At 48.2% G+C, this 18,551-nt stretch overlaps 1 protein-coding gene across 1 annotated transcript in view; it reads right to left on the reverse strand.

Annotated features, from left to right (window-relative positions):
* Nucleotides 1–18,551, reverse strand: part of LOC104840108 (chromosome unknown open reading frame, human C20orf194) — a 138,268-nt gene that overhangs the window by 117,640 nt on the left and 2,077 nt on the right. The window contains exon 2 of the mRNA XM_010580826.1: nt 18,195–18,369. Within this exon, the coding sequence (XP_010579128.1) occupies nt 18,195–18,369 (175 nt within the window). The remainder of the gene's footprint in view (nt 1–18,194; nt 18,370–18,551) is intronic.

Genomic DNA, 18,551 nt, shown 5'->3' on the forward strand with positions numbered 1-18,551 from the left:
TCCTAAACTTTAAGCCACCTCTGACTCAGGCGGGGAGGTCGTGGCTGACCGCAGCGACCCAAAATGTGCAGCTTGCCTTATGAGCCCCACGGGAGGGACTACCCTCTGCAGAGTGGCACAGCCAGCCTGTCCTCTGTGGCCATAGCTTTGGATGCTGCTGCAAAGCCAGTTAATATAATTATTAGTATTACTAATAACTAGTAAGTGAGATCAAGCTGCCCTCTCAGAGAGAAATATCTTCTTCCAGGCTAAGTATCCTCCTCCAGGGTAAATTACAACCATTTGCTTTCATGCCGACAGTCCCCTCTGGCCACGTCACTAGCAGGGGGGGCTTTACCAACCCCCTGAAAATCTCAGCCCCTGACTTCTGCATTATTCTTTGCAGCCTTGTCCTAAATCTGGGCTCATCAGCTAGAGGCCTGACAGTCTGTGCAGCTCAAGTGGGAGGCAGGATAAATACCCCCTCATTTTTATCACATTTCAGAGCCCCCAAGGCTGAGATTGGGCTGTTAGGAGACAACGTCTGGAGATAGGAAGCAAGAGGAAAAATTGCTGCCTCGGGTAATGAGGGAAAATAGTGATACAGCTGAGGTGTCTGCAACACAGGGTCCTGCCGGCATTGTCAATCTAAACGTAGGCACAGGTAACAGCCCTGTATATGCTGGAGATAAATCCCCATCTGTGGGCTGTGTGGATGTGAGGCTGGATGTGGGACATGGGTGTAAGTGCAGAAGCCAGGAACTGTATCCTTTTAGCTGTGCTGGGACATTGGGCTAAACCCGATGTCAGGAACATTTCCAGTGAGAGGTTGTAGGAGATCCCTCATCAGGGACAATCCCTGGTATCATCTACCACCATCTGCTTTCAAACCAAAAGCCTGGGTTTTGTGCTTTGAAAGGTCTATCAAAATTTGTTCCCAGACACCAGGAAGGATGTTTGCTTCTGCACAGCTCAGCGAGCTATAGGTGCCATCATCGCTACATGGGTCTCCATCACGGGTCACTACACAGAATCACCTTTGGGCATTTCAGGCCCCATCCATCACTGGTGGCCCCCAGCAGGGACACCTTGACACTGCCCCTTGCAAGACCTCCAGAACAACTGTGGGACACCCCATGGTAACTGCTGCTGCTCCATGGAGAAGACTCTCGGCCTTGGGACAAATTGGGACAAATTGGGACAAATATCGCAGAAACCCACGACTTTTTCACCAGTTTTCTTTGGCCAAATGCACGCGAAATACAGGCAACCCTGATGGTCAAGGATGCCAAGGGTGGTGTGGGTGCTGGAGATGGGGAGGAGGATGGAGTCACCAGCACTTGCAGACACTCAGGATTGGGAGAAACACATAAAGAAGATCTCCAAGACAAGGAATTAAAAAAACAAATGCACAGGTCTTGTATTAATCCTGCAGTTAAGCTTTGGAAATTCCTGACTCCATGGTAGGAGAGGGTTAAAAGAAAGCTCTGAGCCAGGCTTGTGCTCTCTGACTACATGGGATCAGCTCTGAAGGACGAGCTGAAATCTCCCTGAAAAGCCTCCTACCCTTTTGATCAGGCTCAAAAGAGAATGTCTCTCATCATAAAAGTCAATTCTTCCAGGATGGCAAGGAGGGGCATTTTCATGGCTGATTAGCTTTGTAAAGCTCAGGCCAATTCAGCTGTTAGAGGGAGATACATTGTGCTCCTGCCTCCCAGTAGCCAGCCCCTTTGCCGGAGCAGTGCGATGCACGGAGCAGGAGCCACTGCACCAAAAATACTGCACTGTGGACTGAAGAACATAAGAAAGCTTCAAAGCCAAATTTAAAGCCCTGTATTTTCTTGCTTGTTGTCCTGGCCGTGGTTACATGTTAGATATCTATGTTCAACTAAAGCTGAGGCCAGAGCTGGGCGAATGAGAGTGGGGCAGAGAAGCGAGGTACTAAGATGCTGTGCTCTGGAAAGCAAATTATGATTTCAATAAGCTTTTCCTTTTCATTTCCCTTCTTTTCCTCTTCCTTCCGGCTATGTCAGAAGGGAACCAAATCCCATACGACAAATTTCCACCTGGCCTCCCTATAGCACGTCCCATTCAGAAGCAGCTGAACTGTGTTTTGGGAGAGACAACGGCTCTGCCAGATTCTGGGAGGCTGAGAAGGCGATGGGAGCCGATGCCTCCTCGAGGGTATTTCCTGCTGCAAAAGGCTTTGTTCCCAGTTACTCATGCACTTGATTTAAACACTGCACGAAAATCCCCTCCTCTGGTCGATGTGGAGAAACTGCTTGAACTTCTCTGCGGCTGGGGTCAGCTGGGGAAGGTTCAGTGCAAGGCACAGAGGGACAGCCTCCTGTGTGCAAAATGGGGAGATTTCTGGCTACCTGAGATGCTGTGCCCTTGCTTTAGGAAGCTGGAAAGGAGAGGCGGTTGCCGGGGCTGTAGGCAGCCAGTGCAACCTGGAGTGGATTTCAGCGTGCTCCCACTGGCATCTGGGAACTGGGATGCATCGAGAGTAATTAGGAGGAGATGGGAAAGCACAGGGCTTTATCCTGTCTCTGCAAGACCTCTTTCATCTTAGAGTCAGATGCCAGAAATAGGTTTATAAGAAACGCCATGGGACTGTGACCCACCAGCCGCTGTGCCAAGGGCAAGTGAGCTGTGGCATTCCTGGAAAAGCTACTTGTGGGATTGATCCAGGCACTGGGTACAGAAACAGAGCGATGCTGGTGGGATGGACAAGTCCTCTGGGTAATTACGCAAGATGTGAGGGACACAGAAGATGCCAGGGAGTCATTTGTGAATGCTGGGTGCTGGCAGAGCCGCTGGGATGCTCTCTGTGCAACTGCTCACACGTAGCTTGGTTTAACTCAGCCGTGAAGAAGCTGGAAAGCAGAGAACTTCACAGGCCAATTTCTGGCCATCTGGATGTTCTTGGTCCCAATTCTGTCACCCTGTAGGGGAGAGAGGCCAAAGTGATGGTGACCTGAACTGTGTCTGGGCTGAACTACCCCAGCTCACCGGCCTGTGTACAATGGCTTAAGGTAGCAAACACCCAAGTCAGGGCATCCCAGGCTGAGGATCTCAAGACTCACGTATTAGAAACAGGTCCTCTGCTCTCCACAGAGAAACAGGTCCACAGGCACTGTGAAGAGCTTTTCCAGTCCACACTTTGAGCCTTCCCAACAAGCAGTTGTCAACCCTGCGCCTCGTCATCTCCAGTGAGGTTGCTTCGGTGGCTTCTCCACCCATCCGATATCAGATCTTCATTATCCTGACCATGCCCTAAGAAATACTCCTCCACTGACTAACTTGAGCCTCATTCGTTTCGATTAAAGTCTGCGTTTGTCCTGTTGACCGGGGCATGTAGGACAGTTTCTCTCTGGGGACAAGAGGTGGCCAATGATCCATGAAATCCCATGGCTTCTCACCCCAGGGACCTTGTCTCCTAAGCAGAGTTTGGGCTCACGTTAACAGAACTAAGTCCTGAATGACAGAGATTAAAGTAAGTTCATTATCTCAGTGCCTACAAAGAGAGTTAATTTCCCTGAGAGCACCTGGCTGTTGAGTCACCCTCAGCCAACCTCCTGCCTTGCCCCTTTATCAGCCATCAGCACTTTCTAGGTAGACGGGTGACTTTTACAGCATCGTCTCACACATGGCAAATCCTCTAAAAACAGTCAGCGGAGCATTTAATCGCCATCTCCAAAGCGATACTCATCCAAACACAAGACAAGCTCCCCTCCCTAAGCCTTTTTCATCCTTATGCCTCTAATGTGAGATACCAGGCTGAGGAAAATAACATCAGCAGTCCCAGTTCTTGGATAAGGTGTTCCCCAGCAGCTTCTGAAACTTTTCTAACCATCAACCAGGAGTTCGGCATGCTCCATGGACTTGGGCAGAAAAAGGAGGTATTTTCGCACCAGGAGAAAAAGAATATAGAAATGGGAACAATATATTAATGACCCTCACAGAACAACTCTCCAGGAAATAACCACTCTTCAGGGCAGAGGACTCCCTAAAACGATGTCAGATATGCATTGATCCCAGTCGTACACGTGGGCAAATTAAGGAGTTTGGGGTGTTAAAGCTATGGCAGAAGATGTGCAAAAGAGGTTTGTACCTGGGTATTTGCTGTAAAATACTTCCCCTTCACCTTTATTCTGACATTTTTATAAGACAATGTAAAAATTTTTATATTCAACAATGCCATTTGCTGTTTGTTTAAGTAATAACAATCGAGCTTGCAGGCATTTCCTGGAGATAACCTTCTGGCAAGGAGCTTTCGTGTTTTAACTGCTCATTAATCCCCCAGTGAATATCCTGGTTTGACACCATTATCGAGACTGCTATATGTTCCCTGTTCAGACTATAATGCAATCACTTAATGGTAGGTTGTTATTTTTCAGCACTTAATTATAGCGGGGTGCTTGTTGTATGTCATTAAAATTACTCCACCGTAAAAATCCCCGTTCTTAACCCCACGTTCCTGCTCATAACTCCCGTGTCGCCAGCTGAGTTATTTCCCCCTCATGCTCCTCACTCCTCAGCTTGAGATCTGCGTACAGGCGAATCATCTATTTTTTTTTGCTATTTTTGCCCCAAAGGTAATCCATTCATTTCTGAGCAAAGGGAGGGTGAAAAAGATAATAAAAATAAAAATAATTCATGGGCCTCGTTATGAAAAAGAGCCACTTTACATGGTCATGAGGTTTCTGAGCAAGCTGAAGGGATGAAACCTGGCCTGAGGGGTAGGGTTATTGATGGCATCTCTCCAGGAGCATGTTGGGACTCCTCCATAAAGCATTGCTGCTGGGATTGTCTTCCCAACTCATTGCTCAACCACATTGCCCCCCAGCCTTCCACTGCCTCACAGTCCGAGCCTGCACCAAACAACGGCTCCTTCTTTTCAACTCCTTTCTCCATGTGGCTGGACCCTTTTGCAACCTGCAGACTTTGACATTTTCATCTGCTTTTTCCTTAAGACTCTCCCCAGTCTTGCCTGTGGAACTCCCCTCCAATGCCTGGAAGGCCACATCTTGCTGAAGTCTGCAAAACACAGGCTGAAAGTCACAGCTTTTCAATTTTATGCCATCATCCTGCTCACCTCCTTTGCTTGGCTCCTCCATTTGCTGAGTCCTGCTTGCCACTCGATTATGAGCTTTCTGCACAAGAGATGTTTTGCTTTGCTTAACATCCCATGCACCAAACCTCTAAGCCTCACCCGAGGTCCTGACGACACATACATTATTTAATTGACGCAGGAAAATAATTGAGATTTACAATCAAAATGGAGGTAAAGAGGAAGCAGTGTGAAAATTTTGAAATACCTGTATGGAAATACGGAAAAACCACTAGAAATTCAGCACATATTGTGTCCTTGGTGCAGGGAACGCTGAAGCACTGGAGCATTTTGGCCACCAGGTGTATGCATAAATCATGCTTGATAATGGAAAAATTGAATACTCTGTTTACCAATACACTCCCACTAAAAACATGTTGATCTTTTTTAAAACTAATGCAATGCACATATTCTCATTATGAGATGTGACTCAATACTATTTTAAAGAAAACATGTGACCATTAGTCAGTGAAAGTTACACAGGACCATATGAAGATATGTCAGGCTGGCAGACCCTGGTAGGGCACCTTTCTGTGTGGGGGCTTCAGGACTGGTCGTAAGCATATGGAGCATGTGGTAGAGTATAATATTCACGTATGTAAGCCTGGAACCTGCTGAAGTGCAACGGTAGGCTCCAGGCCTGAGAGACCACCACCACTCCATGCTGGCATGGCAGCTCCAGGGTCTCCCAGACCTTCTTCTCAAGAGCAGCAATTGAGCCCCCTTCCGTAGCTCCACACAGGCACGTGCAAGCTCTTACAAGCTACCTTTGGCTTCTGTATCACCAATCTGGACTCACCTCCAGCTCACAGAGCGGGCAATGTTTGCTTTTGGAGACCAGTAACTGAGCAGACTGATGTGTCCCAGGTTTGTAACAGTGCAACAACCTTGCTGTGGGACAGAGGATGGGCTAGAGACCTCCCAAGGCCCCTTACAGCCATACGATTTTAAGATTGCGTCTTGGAATTGCTTAGGAGCATACGTAGATCTACAGCAGTGATGGTGCTTCATGGGTAGAAACCTGTACGGGAGACAGCATGCTCGAGAAAGCGTTCCTCAGAGTCCCCAGTTGCACAGGCAGAAGTTCCCACCGCCGCAGTGGTGGGACGATAAATGGCTAAAGTACCCGACCAACCTAATCTGAGCCCAAACCCACCGGACTTTGCAGCAACCGCTTTGAGGACTGCAGAGAGCATGGTCCTCCAGCGAAGAGGACTCGTTACCAGCAGCCCGAGACATTGCAGTGCTGAGACCTGAATCTGGAGCTCTGGAGCTGGGGCTGTGCCGTGGGGCAGATGTTACAGGTTGCCCTCACGCACGAATGAGTGTTTCCGTACGAAAGCAAAACTCTGCCGTGCTTCGGGCTGCAGATGACTGTGAGCGGGATCCAGGTATCTGTCATGTTTAGACAGTCTTTACAGTCCCAGGAGAGAGTACATGCCACAGGGCTGCAATGTAGACATCCGTGTCAAGCGGCTCGAGAAAATCCCATGCTGAAATGTCTACAGTTCTCTACTGACTACAGAGAAAACCTCTGGGACTCGCTCAGATGGAGACATCTGTGCTGTCAATGTCTTGGGCCAGCTGAGATGAGTCCCACCCTTTGAGACAGAGGCAGCCCTATTGAAAAAATATCAAATAACCTGGAGCCGATGCAGCACTTCTGGGCTGGAGCAAGCACAGCGTTCATGGCTTTGCAAAGGCCATCCCCGCCTACTCATCGCTGGAACACACTTCAGCCAAGGAATGCATTTTCTTGGCTCTCCCTGACTGTTCAGGGCTTTAACCACAACAACTTCTTAACGCTGATCTCTGTATGCCGTTAGCAAACGTGCTGGTCATATCGATTGCCTGAGTTTCAAAGCTGTTCCTTCGAGATGGGTATTATTCTATGTGCTTAAATAGCATATTTATCTCCCAGTACCAAACATAAGCTGACTCACAGATCCCCAGATAACGCCTCTATCCAATGTTGTTTCTAAAACAATACTGCTATAAAGACAACTCTTGGGAGCGTCTTGTTGCTGAAGCGCCCACTCTGTTTTCCACCTGCATTCTCCAACACAACCTCAGCTGCAGCTACCTCTGTGTGCGCAGAGCAGATCCTTTTAGCAAACAGCTGCTGCACAAGACGGTTCCACTCTTTCCAAACCAACCTTTCTTCTTTTGGCAGGTGTCTCTTCACCTCCCAATAGTCTTGAACCTGCACTTGCACTTCGGGGGGAATGGGGTGCCCATAAGCCACCTCCGAGCCTGCTGCATTTGCTGGCAGAGCATCTCTGCAGCATCCCTGTGCAGGGATGTGCAACAAGTAATGTGCTGAACGGGGGTTGGTTTTTTTCCCATTCCTCTGCCCCCCACCTTTCCTCCTCTGCTGCCTTTGCTCAGACTGGACACTCACACAATAATGATGCCGAGGAGAGCTCAAAGCAGTGGAAGAAAAGCCGAAAAGCCTTTTTGTATTTCTTTTAGAAATCACAGCACACTGTATATTTTAGTACTATTAATTTAAAGTTGAAAAAAAAGATAAAACCAAACCCAGCCCCCTAGACCTTTTTGGATTATAATGAGACACTGTTTCCTCCCAAGAAGCCCAAGGGATTACATAGCAATATTCTTCTTGAGCCAAACGTTACGCTTCCTTGAACAGCTGCAGAGGGCTCAAATTGCAGTGGCAATCACCCTGAATTGTGCCACAGAGCTGAGCTTTTGCAGCAGGACCTGGGAGCACAGAGATGCGAGACCCTCTGGGGCTGCAGATGGAGCGGGAGTACAATTTGCACCTCGGGCAGGGGCAACCCGATGGAACCAAATAGCCGTGGATGCAGGAAGCCAGCCTCGATGATCTAAAAGTCCCTCCTTGCCTCCGACTCCATGAACTGTATTCCATAAATCCTACACAAAACAGAGCCCTGCGGTTCCATCCGTTTCCTTTTCTTTTCGCCTTCCCTCTCCCTTCCCGTGCAACCCCCCTACCCTCGCACCCCAGGTCTTACGACGACTCACCCGGCTGAGCAAAAGCTGTTTCAGGTCTGCTCCCAGCAGCTTATTCCTCCTCCCCATGCCTCCCAAAAACCATGCCCTGGTGATACTCCTCTTGATGGAATTATACCGATTTAAACAGGTGTGGAGCGAGCATTCTTCCTTCCCAGTTTCTTTCACTCCTAAAATTGGTTTAATCCTTCGTTAAGCCCTATAATACGTAGGTATCTGGAGCTGTACTGGAGTTAAGTAGCATGAAACTATTAATCTTGCTTTAGTGGTCAGAGGTGTTGACTAGCCATTTATTTTCAAGCCCCAAACGTTGCTCCGAGGTGGTTTGAGCTGCTTGGAGGAAGGGGGGAGGGTTGGACCAGGAAATTTCTTCCAACCTAAACTTTTCTGTGATTCCACATTTCTGCTTGCTCTGTCCATAAGACAATTCATGTGTCCTGGGTTCAGCTGGGCTTAAAGCACGACATCATCCCTGTATTTTGCGTGTGCTCTGTATGTAATTGTGCATCCTCCTCTTTTAGGCATTTCCTACTCTCTAGTGCTGTTCACGCAACCTCTAGCAAAATACCTGCTCCAATGCTGTTATTATCCTGGGCTTTATCATCCCGGGCTTTATTATCCCAATTATACTTTGCACAACTATTTCGCACTGAGGTGCAAGAAGCATTTGGAGAACTGGTTTCAATTTAAAATCAGTAACTCCTTACTGGTTTGGCCTGTCACGATAGGAGGAAGCAAAACGTGTTGATGTAATCTAGAAACCAAGTCCCTTATGTGCTGTTTCAACAGGGCATGGGCAAGCCCATGGGGAAGTTTCACTCTCGTTAAGCTGCAGGCACAAGTTTAACTACACGTCCAGCCACTCCCACGGAAGTCAGCCGGACCATTCACCCTCTTAATTACAAGTCCATATGTAAAAGTTTGGATAAAGTAGTTTAATAACCTTTGTATAAATGCTAGGCTCCGGATCCCAGAGGACCTATGTTTGCTGAAACCAAATTAGCCCGAGGTGGTTGAACAACAGGGTTTACATCTGTTCTGCAAACACAGTCCCCAGCCAATTATTAAGTTGATTTAAACCAGCATAATTTCACCCAGGGAAGCCAGCAGCCTAGCCCATGTCATACTTAGCACTGAATGCCGCAGCCCCAGTTCTCTTTTTGTTTATACTATGAAAATGGAGAAGCTCTCCCATAGCTGATGGTGTTAGACTGGTGTGAAACAGGAGCTGCCTTCAGGCAGGTTCTTCCAAAGCTGGGCGGGCAATGCTCTCCAGCCCGGAGCCTCACCTGCGCTGGTGTGCTGCGCAGTTTGCAAGGCTTCTCAAGGATGGGACCTATGAAACCCAAGACAACATAATTTAACACATCATTTAACTCCATTCCTCAGCCATGAACATATAGATCCAGCGCACTTCTGCTACAACAGCCTCCAGTATAAATCTGGCTGAGAGTAAGCAAGGTGCAAGAAAATTCAGGGGCATTACCACTAAGGGGGTAGTATTAAAAAAAGATAATAAAGCTTTGAGAAGAAAGGTGCTACTGATGGAGAAGAGCCCAAATGCCAGACTCATGAGTTTCTCTTCTTGTAAAAGTCAGGATGAGGGCATTTGTGCTTTCAGAGACTTTATTTTTTTTAATGGTCTCCCCTTTCTCTGGCATGAAGCCAAGTTCCTAATAGCTACTACCAGCCCTGCGTGAGAGCTAACGGAGAACTTGTGGACCAGCAGCCCAGCGCAGCACAGAAAGGTCACCGGACCGAACGTGGCAGAGCCGGAGATGCGGAGCCCAGGGGCTGTTTTTGTCAGGAATACCGAGGAGTCAGCTGTGGGAAGGAATTTGCACTGGCTGGCTTTTTAGCAGCATGTTTTCTTGTACAGCCACATCAGGTCTTCAGCAGGAGTGGCTCTCCTGAGAGCTGCTAATGAACATGCGGGATCGTTAGCCTCAGCCAAAGGGCAGGTGCTTAAACAACTGCAGACAGCCCTGCTCCATCCCCTGGGGAGCTCTGGCAAGAAGTGAGTGTGCAAGAGATGTACGCTCCAGCTGTGATTTTGGACAGGGGGTCCCCAAAACAGCCCTGAAGCCCAAGGCTGGTGTCTCCTGCCACTGCTGCTTTCCTGGTCGTAGCCAGGGAAGGTGGTTTAGGCTTCAAGCAGCTGAGAAAATGGAGATTAGCATCTTCTCCCAGATGGTGAATAACATACAGTCATCTTTCCCAAGACCTAGAAGGAGTCAGCTTGATGTGTGAGCCAGAGGGAGAAAGAGGGACAACTGGTAGCAGAGCTACGAGACAGAAATAAAGCTAACTGGTGTCTATGGGTATGTTTACCATAGAATCACAGAATGGTTTGGTTTGGAAGGGACCTTAAGGATCATCTAGTTCCAACCCCCCTGCCATGGGCGGGGACACCTTCCACTAGAGCAGGTCGCTCCAAGCCCCATCCAACCTGGCCTTGAACACTGCCAGGGATGGGGCAGCCACAACCTCTCTGGGCAACCTGGTCCAGTGCCTTGCCACCCTCATAGTGAAGAATTTCTTCCTAATATCCAATCTAAATCTACCCTCTTGCAGTTTAAAGCCATTACCCCTCGTCCTATCGCTACATGCCCTTGTAGAAAGTCCGTCTCCAGCTTTCTTGTAGGCCCCCTTTATGCTTCAATCCCTCGGTTAATTACTGCCCATTGGTGGAATCGCACGCAGCAGAGGTTGGGTACCGCACAGGGTCTGTCCATGCAGCAGCCAGAAACGCACCTGCATCCCTGGAGCGGTGCCTGACCTCCCCGTAATCCCTCTGACAGGGTGGTAAAAGCCACCACGGGGATGGCGGTGCCGGGGGCTGATTAGGAAAGGTGTTTCCATCCCAGGTACATGAGTCAGCCAGAGCCAGGCTGCACGTCAGGGGCGGCAGTCGCGTTTCCTTGTAGCAGGGTCGACGAGGGTTGGGCAGCACCGTTCGACTCCTTCCAGAAAGGGCAAAAGCCATGAAGTGGTGCGCTTGCAAGAGCCTCTACAAATGCGCTGGGGAAGAGGAGAGGATGGGGAGGCACGCCAGCGATCGCATCTCCTTCCCTCCCTCCTCTTCCTCGCCAATCTGATCTCTGTACGGGAGGCGAGACCTCCTCAAACCCTCCCAGCACCATCTGCCTGCCTCTCTGCCGATGCGCCCTCGAGACGGTGTTTCTAGCAGGGTACGAGTCTGGCACCCATCGGAGGGCTGCCGAGGCACTCGCTCTACCAAGCCACCAACGGGCACCAGCTGCTCCGACGTTCAGAGGAGAGAGTCGCCGAGGTCAGACATAACAGAGATGCTTCTCTGCGAGAAATGCGGAGCGTCTGGCGCGGCCCCTAACAATATGCAGCCTGTCTTTGCTGTTTTGTTCGGGTTTTTGTTTTGGACATACAAGACTGCCTTGCCTCCCTTTATTCCTCCCAAGAATACCCCGCATAATGACGGCAGCTCCTCTCTTTTCAGCCCCTTCCCTCCAGCTGAATGTGCGGAGGGGTCACGTTAGACGGGGCTTCGGCGGCGGCTCTGAATGCCTTTCGTTATCCTTCTCTCGCTGGGCTCCATTTCGGAAGGAAGGAGGGAAGACAGAGCTATTTTTACAGCATCCAGGCTCTCCCCAGACTGCATCTAACTTGCTATTGTTGGTCAATGATCCTTCAGTTACTTGCTACGCTTGGGACTTTGCTCTGTTCTTGCAAAAAAGGGCTGATGTATTCAACACGCTCTTTCCAAAGAGCAGGCTAGAATCGGACGATTAGGCTACGCAGAAGAGTTGCTCGCAAATAAAGCCTTTCCTTTTATAAATATCAGAGTTCGAAAGTGCAGTAGGCTTTTTTTTTCTGCAGCAAATTTACCATTCTAGGATAGTTTTCAAAAAAACATCTGTCAGAGATGGCACGCTGAAGTGATTTTTCTGTCCCAAGAAGTGCAAGTTACTTTCTTTTGACTTTTTTTTCCCTTTTCCTCCTTACTCTTTATACAATATTCTGATTTTCGTTATGAAGCTGAAGGTTATCTCAAAATACGCCAGGATTTCAGAGGAGTGGCTTTGCAGAGATTATGGCTCTGGGCTGGGAGCCACACTTTCCAGGTTTGGACCTAACTTTAGTCCCTCGTCAATACCAATTGTCATTTTCCCAAACAGACACTCTGTTTTCATAGTTACCCAACTTGAGACAATCACGTGCTGGTCTTCAGAGCCTGCACATCTTCCCGCTAAAATCAGATGGAGATAAATGGGTCAAATCTTTCCATAAAGCTCTTTCAAGACACGACCTGAAAATAGAAAAATCTACAAGAAAAACAGAAGCAGAGCAGATATACTGCGAGTAACTCTGCCACTGCGATGTTTTTTGCTGAACCTGGATCGATCCAGCAGCCTTTGTGGTGCTATGGAATTGTACAGTATGAAATACTGTTTCTTTTGAATTAGATACAAAACCAAGGTCCTAACATTTGTGATCACTAAACCTCTTACGGGGCTCTGCACAGAGACGGGTGATATAACCCTGGTCCTTGTGGGGCTGTTACCGTCTCGCTAACCACCATTTCCACAACAGCTTTGGAAATGTGCAATGTTCTTCATTTTCTCTCCTAATTTCTGCAGTTCAATAAAGTTTTATTACTAGTTTGCCCCTACCCTAAAAAATGAAAGATCTAAAGCAAGTGTGCAGATGGTATTTTTCAGCTATTCATCATTACTGTGCCTGCAAATCTATCAGACCTTTGTTCCCGGCAGCACTTTAATTATTATATTTCATTCCATATTAAGTGTATTTTAAAAGGACCTTTGGTCATTACATCCACATCTAAATGAAGAAAAAAAAGAGGTCAAACTAGACCTCTAGCAAACTCTGAGTTTATGCCTAAATGTGCTTAATAATTGGATGCCTGTTGTCAGACGTGCTCACGGCAGGATTTCCAGGTGGGTGGGTAGAAAATAGAGGGTTTCTGTGCTTACTCTTGCTGTTCAACACCTGTATCAGCTGGGGAACTTCGATGGAAAAGCTCCTGATTTGCTTGAGAGAAGGAGGACTTGTGCCAGTGTGAGGTCTGGGCCACGATCACAGAAACCAAAAGAAAACAAGAGTTGTTTGGAGGAAGTTTGAATTGTGGAGAGGAAAAAAAAAACCAAAACCTGAAGCAAGACCTGCAAACAACACAGAGAGTGTTTTGAAGGAAGATCACGTGGGAGTTGCTAAGTGTAGGGTTGGCCCACACACCTCCCCAGACAGTGACGGAGCATCTCAAGTGAATATATTTTGGTCTGGGCCCGATCCTGTTCAGACTTAGACTTCACCGGTGCTGCAGAGGTGAAGCACCAAGGGGAGAGGAGCTTTGGGGAAAATGGGGTTTTGTTTTGAGTCATCTCAGTTGCTTGGCCTGAAGTTGCATTTAATGAGACAGGCTTTAGAGCTATGTGTGAGCTGCTTCTTGCAATAGGAGGAATTTCTTTCTTGCTGTTTTCTTCGGCCTGGGAAGGCAAGGAATTTCTTGTGGGGTGCAAGGGATGATCTCAGTGCTGGATGGCAGGATATCCTTTTCCTTTCTCCCGCTGTTTGCAGAGCAATGAGGATGTTTTGGATAGGGAGCAAGGACACGCTGCTGGAGCCAGGCTGCCTTGTGTCATCTGGATACAAGCAGGGCAGCTGGAAGGACCTTCGACAGAAGGGACAGGGCTGGGAGATGCTGAGGACTTGGGAACATGGGCAGAGGCTGCAATGGGTGGAAACAGCAGGTCGGGTGAGGAACAGAAAAACTGGCGACGCCAGGTTATGAGCTAATTGGAAATAGCTGGTTCCAGGCCCTTGGGAAGGGAGTTATTTCTGGAGTTTAGGGCTCCTGTGAAACAGCTCATCTCAACAGAAGTAAAAAAGCATGCATAATGCAACATTATGGTTATGGCTTCATGTGATTTTTGACCCCAGATATCACCATGACTTGATCCATTTTTGAGTCGTGCAGATAAACAGACCAAGCAACCAGCTTCTCAGGGCAGCTCCATTGTTTACACATCCGTGATATCCAGCTCAGCCGTGACTCAGCCATCAGCAATGATGTTCTGACCTTATTAATATCAATGGGAGTCTTCTTAACGAGGACATAATTTCACCCCAGAGGCCAATTCATTAATTAGCATCTCCGGCTATCCTGTCATTGGGCATATAAAGAGGGTAGTAAATTGACTTATATACAGAGCAAGTATGTGCTGAGTAAATACGCATTCAGTCGCACGTATAACGACGACATACAGGGTCATAAAAGTTTGGCAGCAAGAGTGAACATCGGCAAGTGTAGCTCCTCACTCCAAACATAATTCAGTGCTGGTGGTACTTGCTCGTTGTAGAGTCTTGTCTAAAATCAATGTCCAAGGAAATGCTTGGTTAATTAGCTGTTAATTTCACATGCTGCATGGAGTTGTGCAAGTCACTCAAGTGCTGCTCTGATTATTTTTTTTAGCCATGATACCCGGGACTTTTCCATCCCTCAATGCAATACCCTCACTATGTGTGGTTTGCAAAAACACCATTGTCCTGCTGTGCCCGTTGCCAGGAAAGGGTGTTTTAATCATTCTAGTACGTCTATTATGAAATATTTCTGTTTTCCGAAATAAAAATAGCCTAGCCTGCACTCTGGGCTAACCTAACTCCTCCCCTTCCAAACTGTGTTTTCATGTTGGAAAGTTGCCTGCTAATAAAAAAACCCCAAAAAAACCAAAGCAGCATTTTTGAACATTCTTTGCATGTTAAAATTGAACAGCTTAAACTTAATTTAACAATAATGATCTCCCACAGTTAATGTTTCAGGCAGACAGCAACAGGACACAGTGTGACCACTAACAAGGTCAGGAAAGGATTTCTTCTATTGTGCAACATTCACGGATGTTAGTCTTCTCTGAAGTATTTGAGATTGGCCACTGGCAGCTGATGAATGCTCTATTAGCTGGACTATTGGCTTGTCATGATGTGAGAACTCTCTCTCCCTACTTTCATTTGCTGGATGATCTCTCTTAACTCTTCATTTAAGAGAGTTAAAGTTTGCTTGATAAAAACCAACCATCGACCACTGCACAAATCTGATTATTTTAGTTATTTGGTAGAAAACCTTTTGGTTTACCAATTTTAAGGAACTACTGTCGGAAGAAGGGTGGGGAGAGATATAAGGAGAGATGGCATCTTGTTGAGCACATAAGCAGTTCTTCAAGTCTGACACTGATGCAGAGAAGTTCGACTGAAGTCCAAGATGGGAACAATTTCTCCAAGTTTATTCTCACCATGTTAACCAATGTTTTTCCTTTCGATCTCTTGTGCAACAGTTAGCTATGTTTGGCAAGAAAGCGGGGAGCAGGTGCTGTGAAAATATAAGTATTGTTATCTCTGATAACTGCAAGTGAATACAAACAGACGTGGGGAGAGACAAAGTAGAGGATGGAAGCAATATCTGACAGCAGATGCCAACCCCAGGCCTGAGCTGGTAATACCTAACTAATGCACGTGGTGCCAGATAACTTTCCACTGGTGGGAACCCTGTGGCTTCAGTTGGATGGGAGCAACTTGCGCTGGCAGCACCTGTGTGACTGTATTGGGTTTGCATGGCAAGGTTTTGGTAGCAGGGGGGTTACAGGGGTGGCTTCTGTCAGAAGCTGCTAGAAGCTTCCCCCATGTCCGACAGAGCCAATGCCAGCCGGCTCCAAGACGGACCCGCCGCTGGCCAGAGCCAGGCCAATCAGCGTCAGTGGTAGTGCCTCTGGGATAATGTATTTAAGAAGGGGAAAAAAACAACTGCACAACAGCAACAGCAGCTGGAGAGGGGAGTGAGAACATGTGAAAGAAACAGCCCTGCAGCCCCCCAGGTCAGTGCAGAAGGAGGGGAGGAGATGCTCCAGGCGCCGGAGCAGAGATTCCCCTGCAGCCTGTGATGAAGACCCTGGTGAGGCAGGCTGTCCCCCTGCAGCCCAGGGAGGTCCACGGGGGAGCAGATCTCCACCTGCAGCCCGGGGAGAGAGGACCCCACGCCAGAGCAGGGGGATGCCCGAAGGAGGCTGTGACCCCATAGGAAGCCCGCGCTGGAGCAGGCTCCTGGCAGGACCTGTGGCCCCGTGGAGAGAGGAGCCCACGCCGGAGCAGGTTTTCTGGCAGGACTTGTGACCCCGCGGGGGACCCACGCTGGAGCAGGCTGTTCCTGAAGGACTGCAGCCCAGGGAAGGGACCCACGCTGGAGCAGTTCGTGAAGAACTGCAGCCCGTGGGAAGGACCCATGTTGGAGAAGTTGGTGGAGGACTGTCTCCCGTGGGAAGGACCCCACGCTGGAGCAGGGAACGAGTGAGGAGTCCTGCCCCTCAGGAGGAAGGAGCGGCAGAGACAATGTGTGATGAACTGACTGTAAACCCCATTCCCTGTCCCCCTGTGCCACTGTGGGCGAGGAGGTGGAGAAAATGGGGAGTGAAGCTGTGCCCGGGAAGAAGGGAGGGGAGGGGGGAAGGTGTTTTAAGATTTAGTTTTATTTCTCATTACCATACTCTGATCTGATTGATAGTAAATTAATTTTCCCCAAGTTGAGCCTGTTTTGCCCGTGACGGTAATTGCTGAGTGATCTCTCCCTGTCCTTATCTCAACCCACAAGCCTTTCATTATATTTTCTGTCCCCTGTCCAGTTGAGGAAGGGAGTCATGGAGCGGCTTTGGTGGGCACCTGGCCTCCAGCCAGGGTCAACCCACCACAGTGACACAGAGAGGACAATTCAGAGAGCAACGTCATGCACTGGCTATATACTGAGCTGGGTGAGTCTCAGAGTCAGACTGGCTTTTGCTGGCAGCACCTTGGCAGTGGATGGTATCTGAATCTGCAGATTCAGGGCATGCTGGCACTCGTTTGTGTCCCAGAAACATATATGTATATAGAAATATACCCTCTCTGTGCCTCCACCTCTGTATAGCCTAGAAGGTATTCGTAACCCATTTCTCATCCCTCGCATCTTTTTGGTTTTCCCAGCACAGCATTTTTAAACCGAACCCAAATTTCATTCTCCTTCCTGGGGCCTTAAGCAGAAAAGGCAAAATATATGAACAATGGTTTTGTTAGACAGATGCTTGACTGACAAGAAGACACAAACTGGTCTTTAGACTGTTTTCTTCCCTATCTGCTCAACACCCTTCATTATCCCTGGTAAGTCACTCAGAAATCACTGACGCTCCCACTGAGGAACCTCCTTCAGCTCAGGCAGGTAACTAATATTTTGATTTCTAAATACAAATTAACTATTTAAATATGGTGAGTTGGCTATTTCCATTCAGTCTGTCATCTGTCTTTGCACTGCTGTACCTTAACCCCAGCCATCCTTTCTTATGGGGAAAAATGTGAATAATATCTTTTTTTGCCTTTCATTTAAAAAAAAAATAAAAATTCTCAGCTGTTGACATCTTTCCACATTGGAAACAAGGTATTAAATTGACTACTTGAGTAACTCCAGACACAAGCAGATTAGTGGAGACAGACCAAAGGCAACATTTACCAAAGAACTCCAACTGTCAACTTTCTCACTCCTTCACCAGCTCACTGAAAATGAAAGGTCTGAAAATTTTGAATAGCATCTGTGTTTCTGCTCCACCCTTCCTGCTGCAAATGGCATCCCTGCTAGCGTGTACAGAAGAGTCTGCTGCTTTGCCCATGAACTCGGGAGAGGATCAGAGATTTAACTGCTTTACTTCTTCCTCAGTCCTTTGCTGTTATGAACTGAGGCCCAGAAGTCCTTGAAGAGCATTAGCTTAGCTTCTTTTCCAGCGTAGGAACGTATCCCTTTTTGCAGATCCCCGTTTTCTTGCTTACACAATTAAATGGTAAGACAGATGCACCTTCCCAATTTTAAATGGGAAATCTTTACTACCGAGCGATGACAAACTTGAGCTTGTTTTTTCGCGCCGCTGTAATTCTTGCGTGAACAGCAGACTGCTGACTGTGCTTAAGCCGGACCCGCTGATGGCGTCCGTCAGCGCTAACCAAATGCATCGCTTGGAAAACCCCAAAGCATAACCCGAACGTGAACCACTCCAGCTTTTAACTGCTCCCGCTCCCCACCGCCCCAATCCCTCCGGCAAACCAAGCCTCGCCATCCCGTAAATTTGGCAGCCCTCTCTCCCAGGCGGGGGCAATCGCCGCCTCAGTCCTGCGTGGAGATCCCAGTGGATGGTGACGCCTTCTCCTCACGGAAAACCTCCCAGGTGTGAGGAGCTGGCAGCGCTTGCGGACACCCCCACAGCTACAGGTGGAAGACCCTGCAAGCAAACGAAGCAAGAGCGAGAATTTAAACTAAAACTCGGCTTTTTGTTTTGGGTTTTTTCCCCTTTATTTCCTTCCCCTTCAGCCTCGAGGCCTCCCATACGCCTCAATGCCACTCTCACCGGGGTCTCCCCGCTCCCCACGGCTTATTTAGAGGCAGAATTTTTTTTGGGGGGGG

The sequence above is a fragment of the Haliaeetus leucocephalus genome, unplaced genomic scaffold (genome assembly GCF_000737465.1).
Source record: "Haliaeetus leucocephalus isolate CR32 unplaced genomic scaffold, Haliaeetus_leucocephalus-4.0 Scaffold741, whole genome shotgun sequence".
Lineage (NCBI taxonomy): Eukaryota > Metazoa > Chordata > Aves > Accipitriformes > Accipitridae > Haliaeetus > Haliaeetus leucocephalus.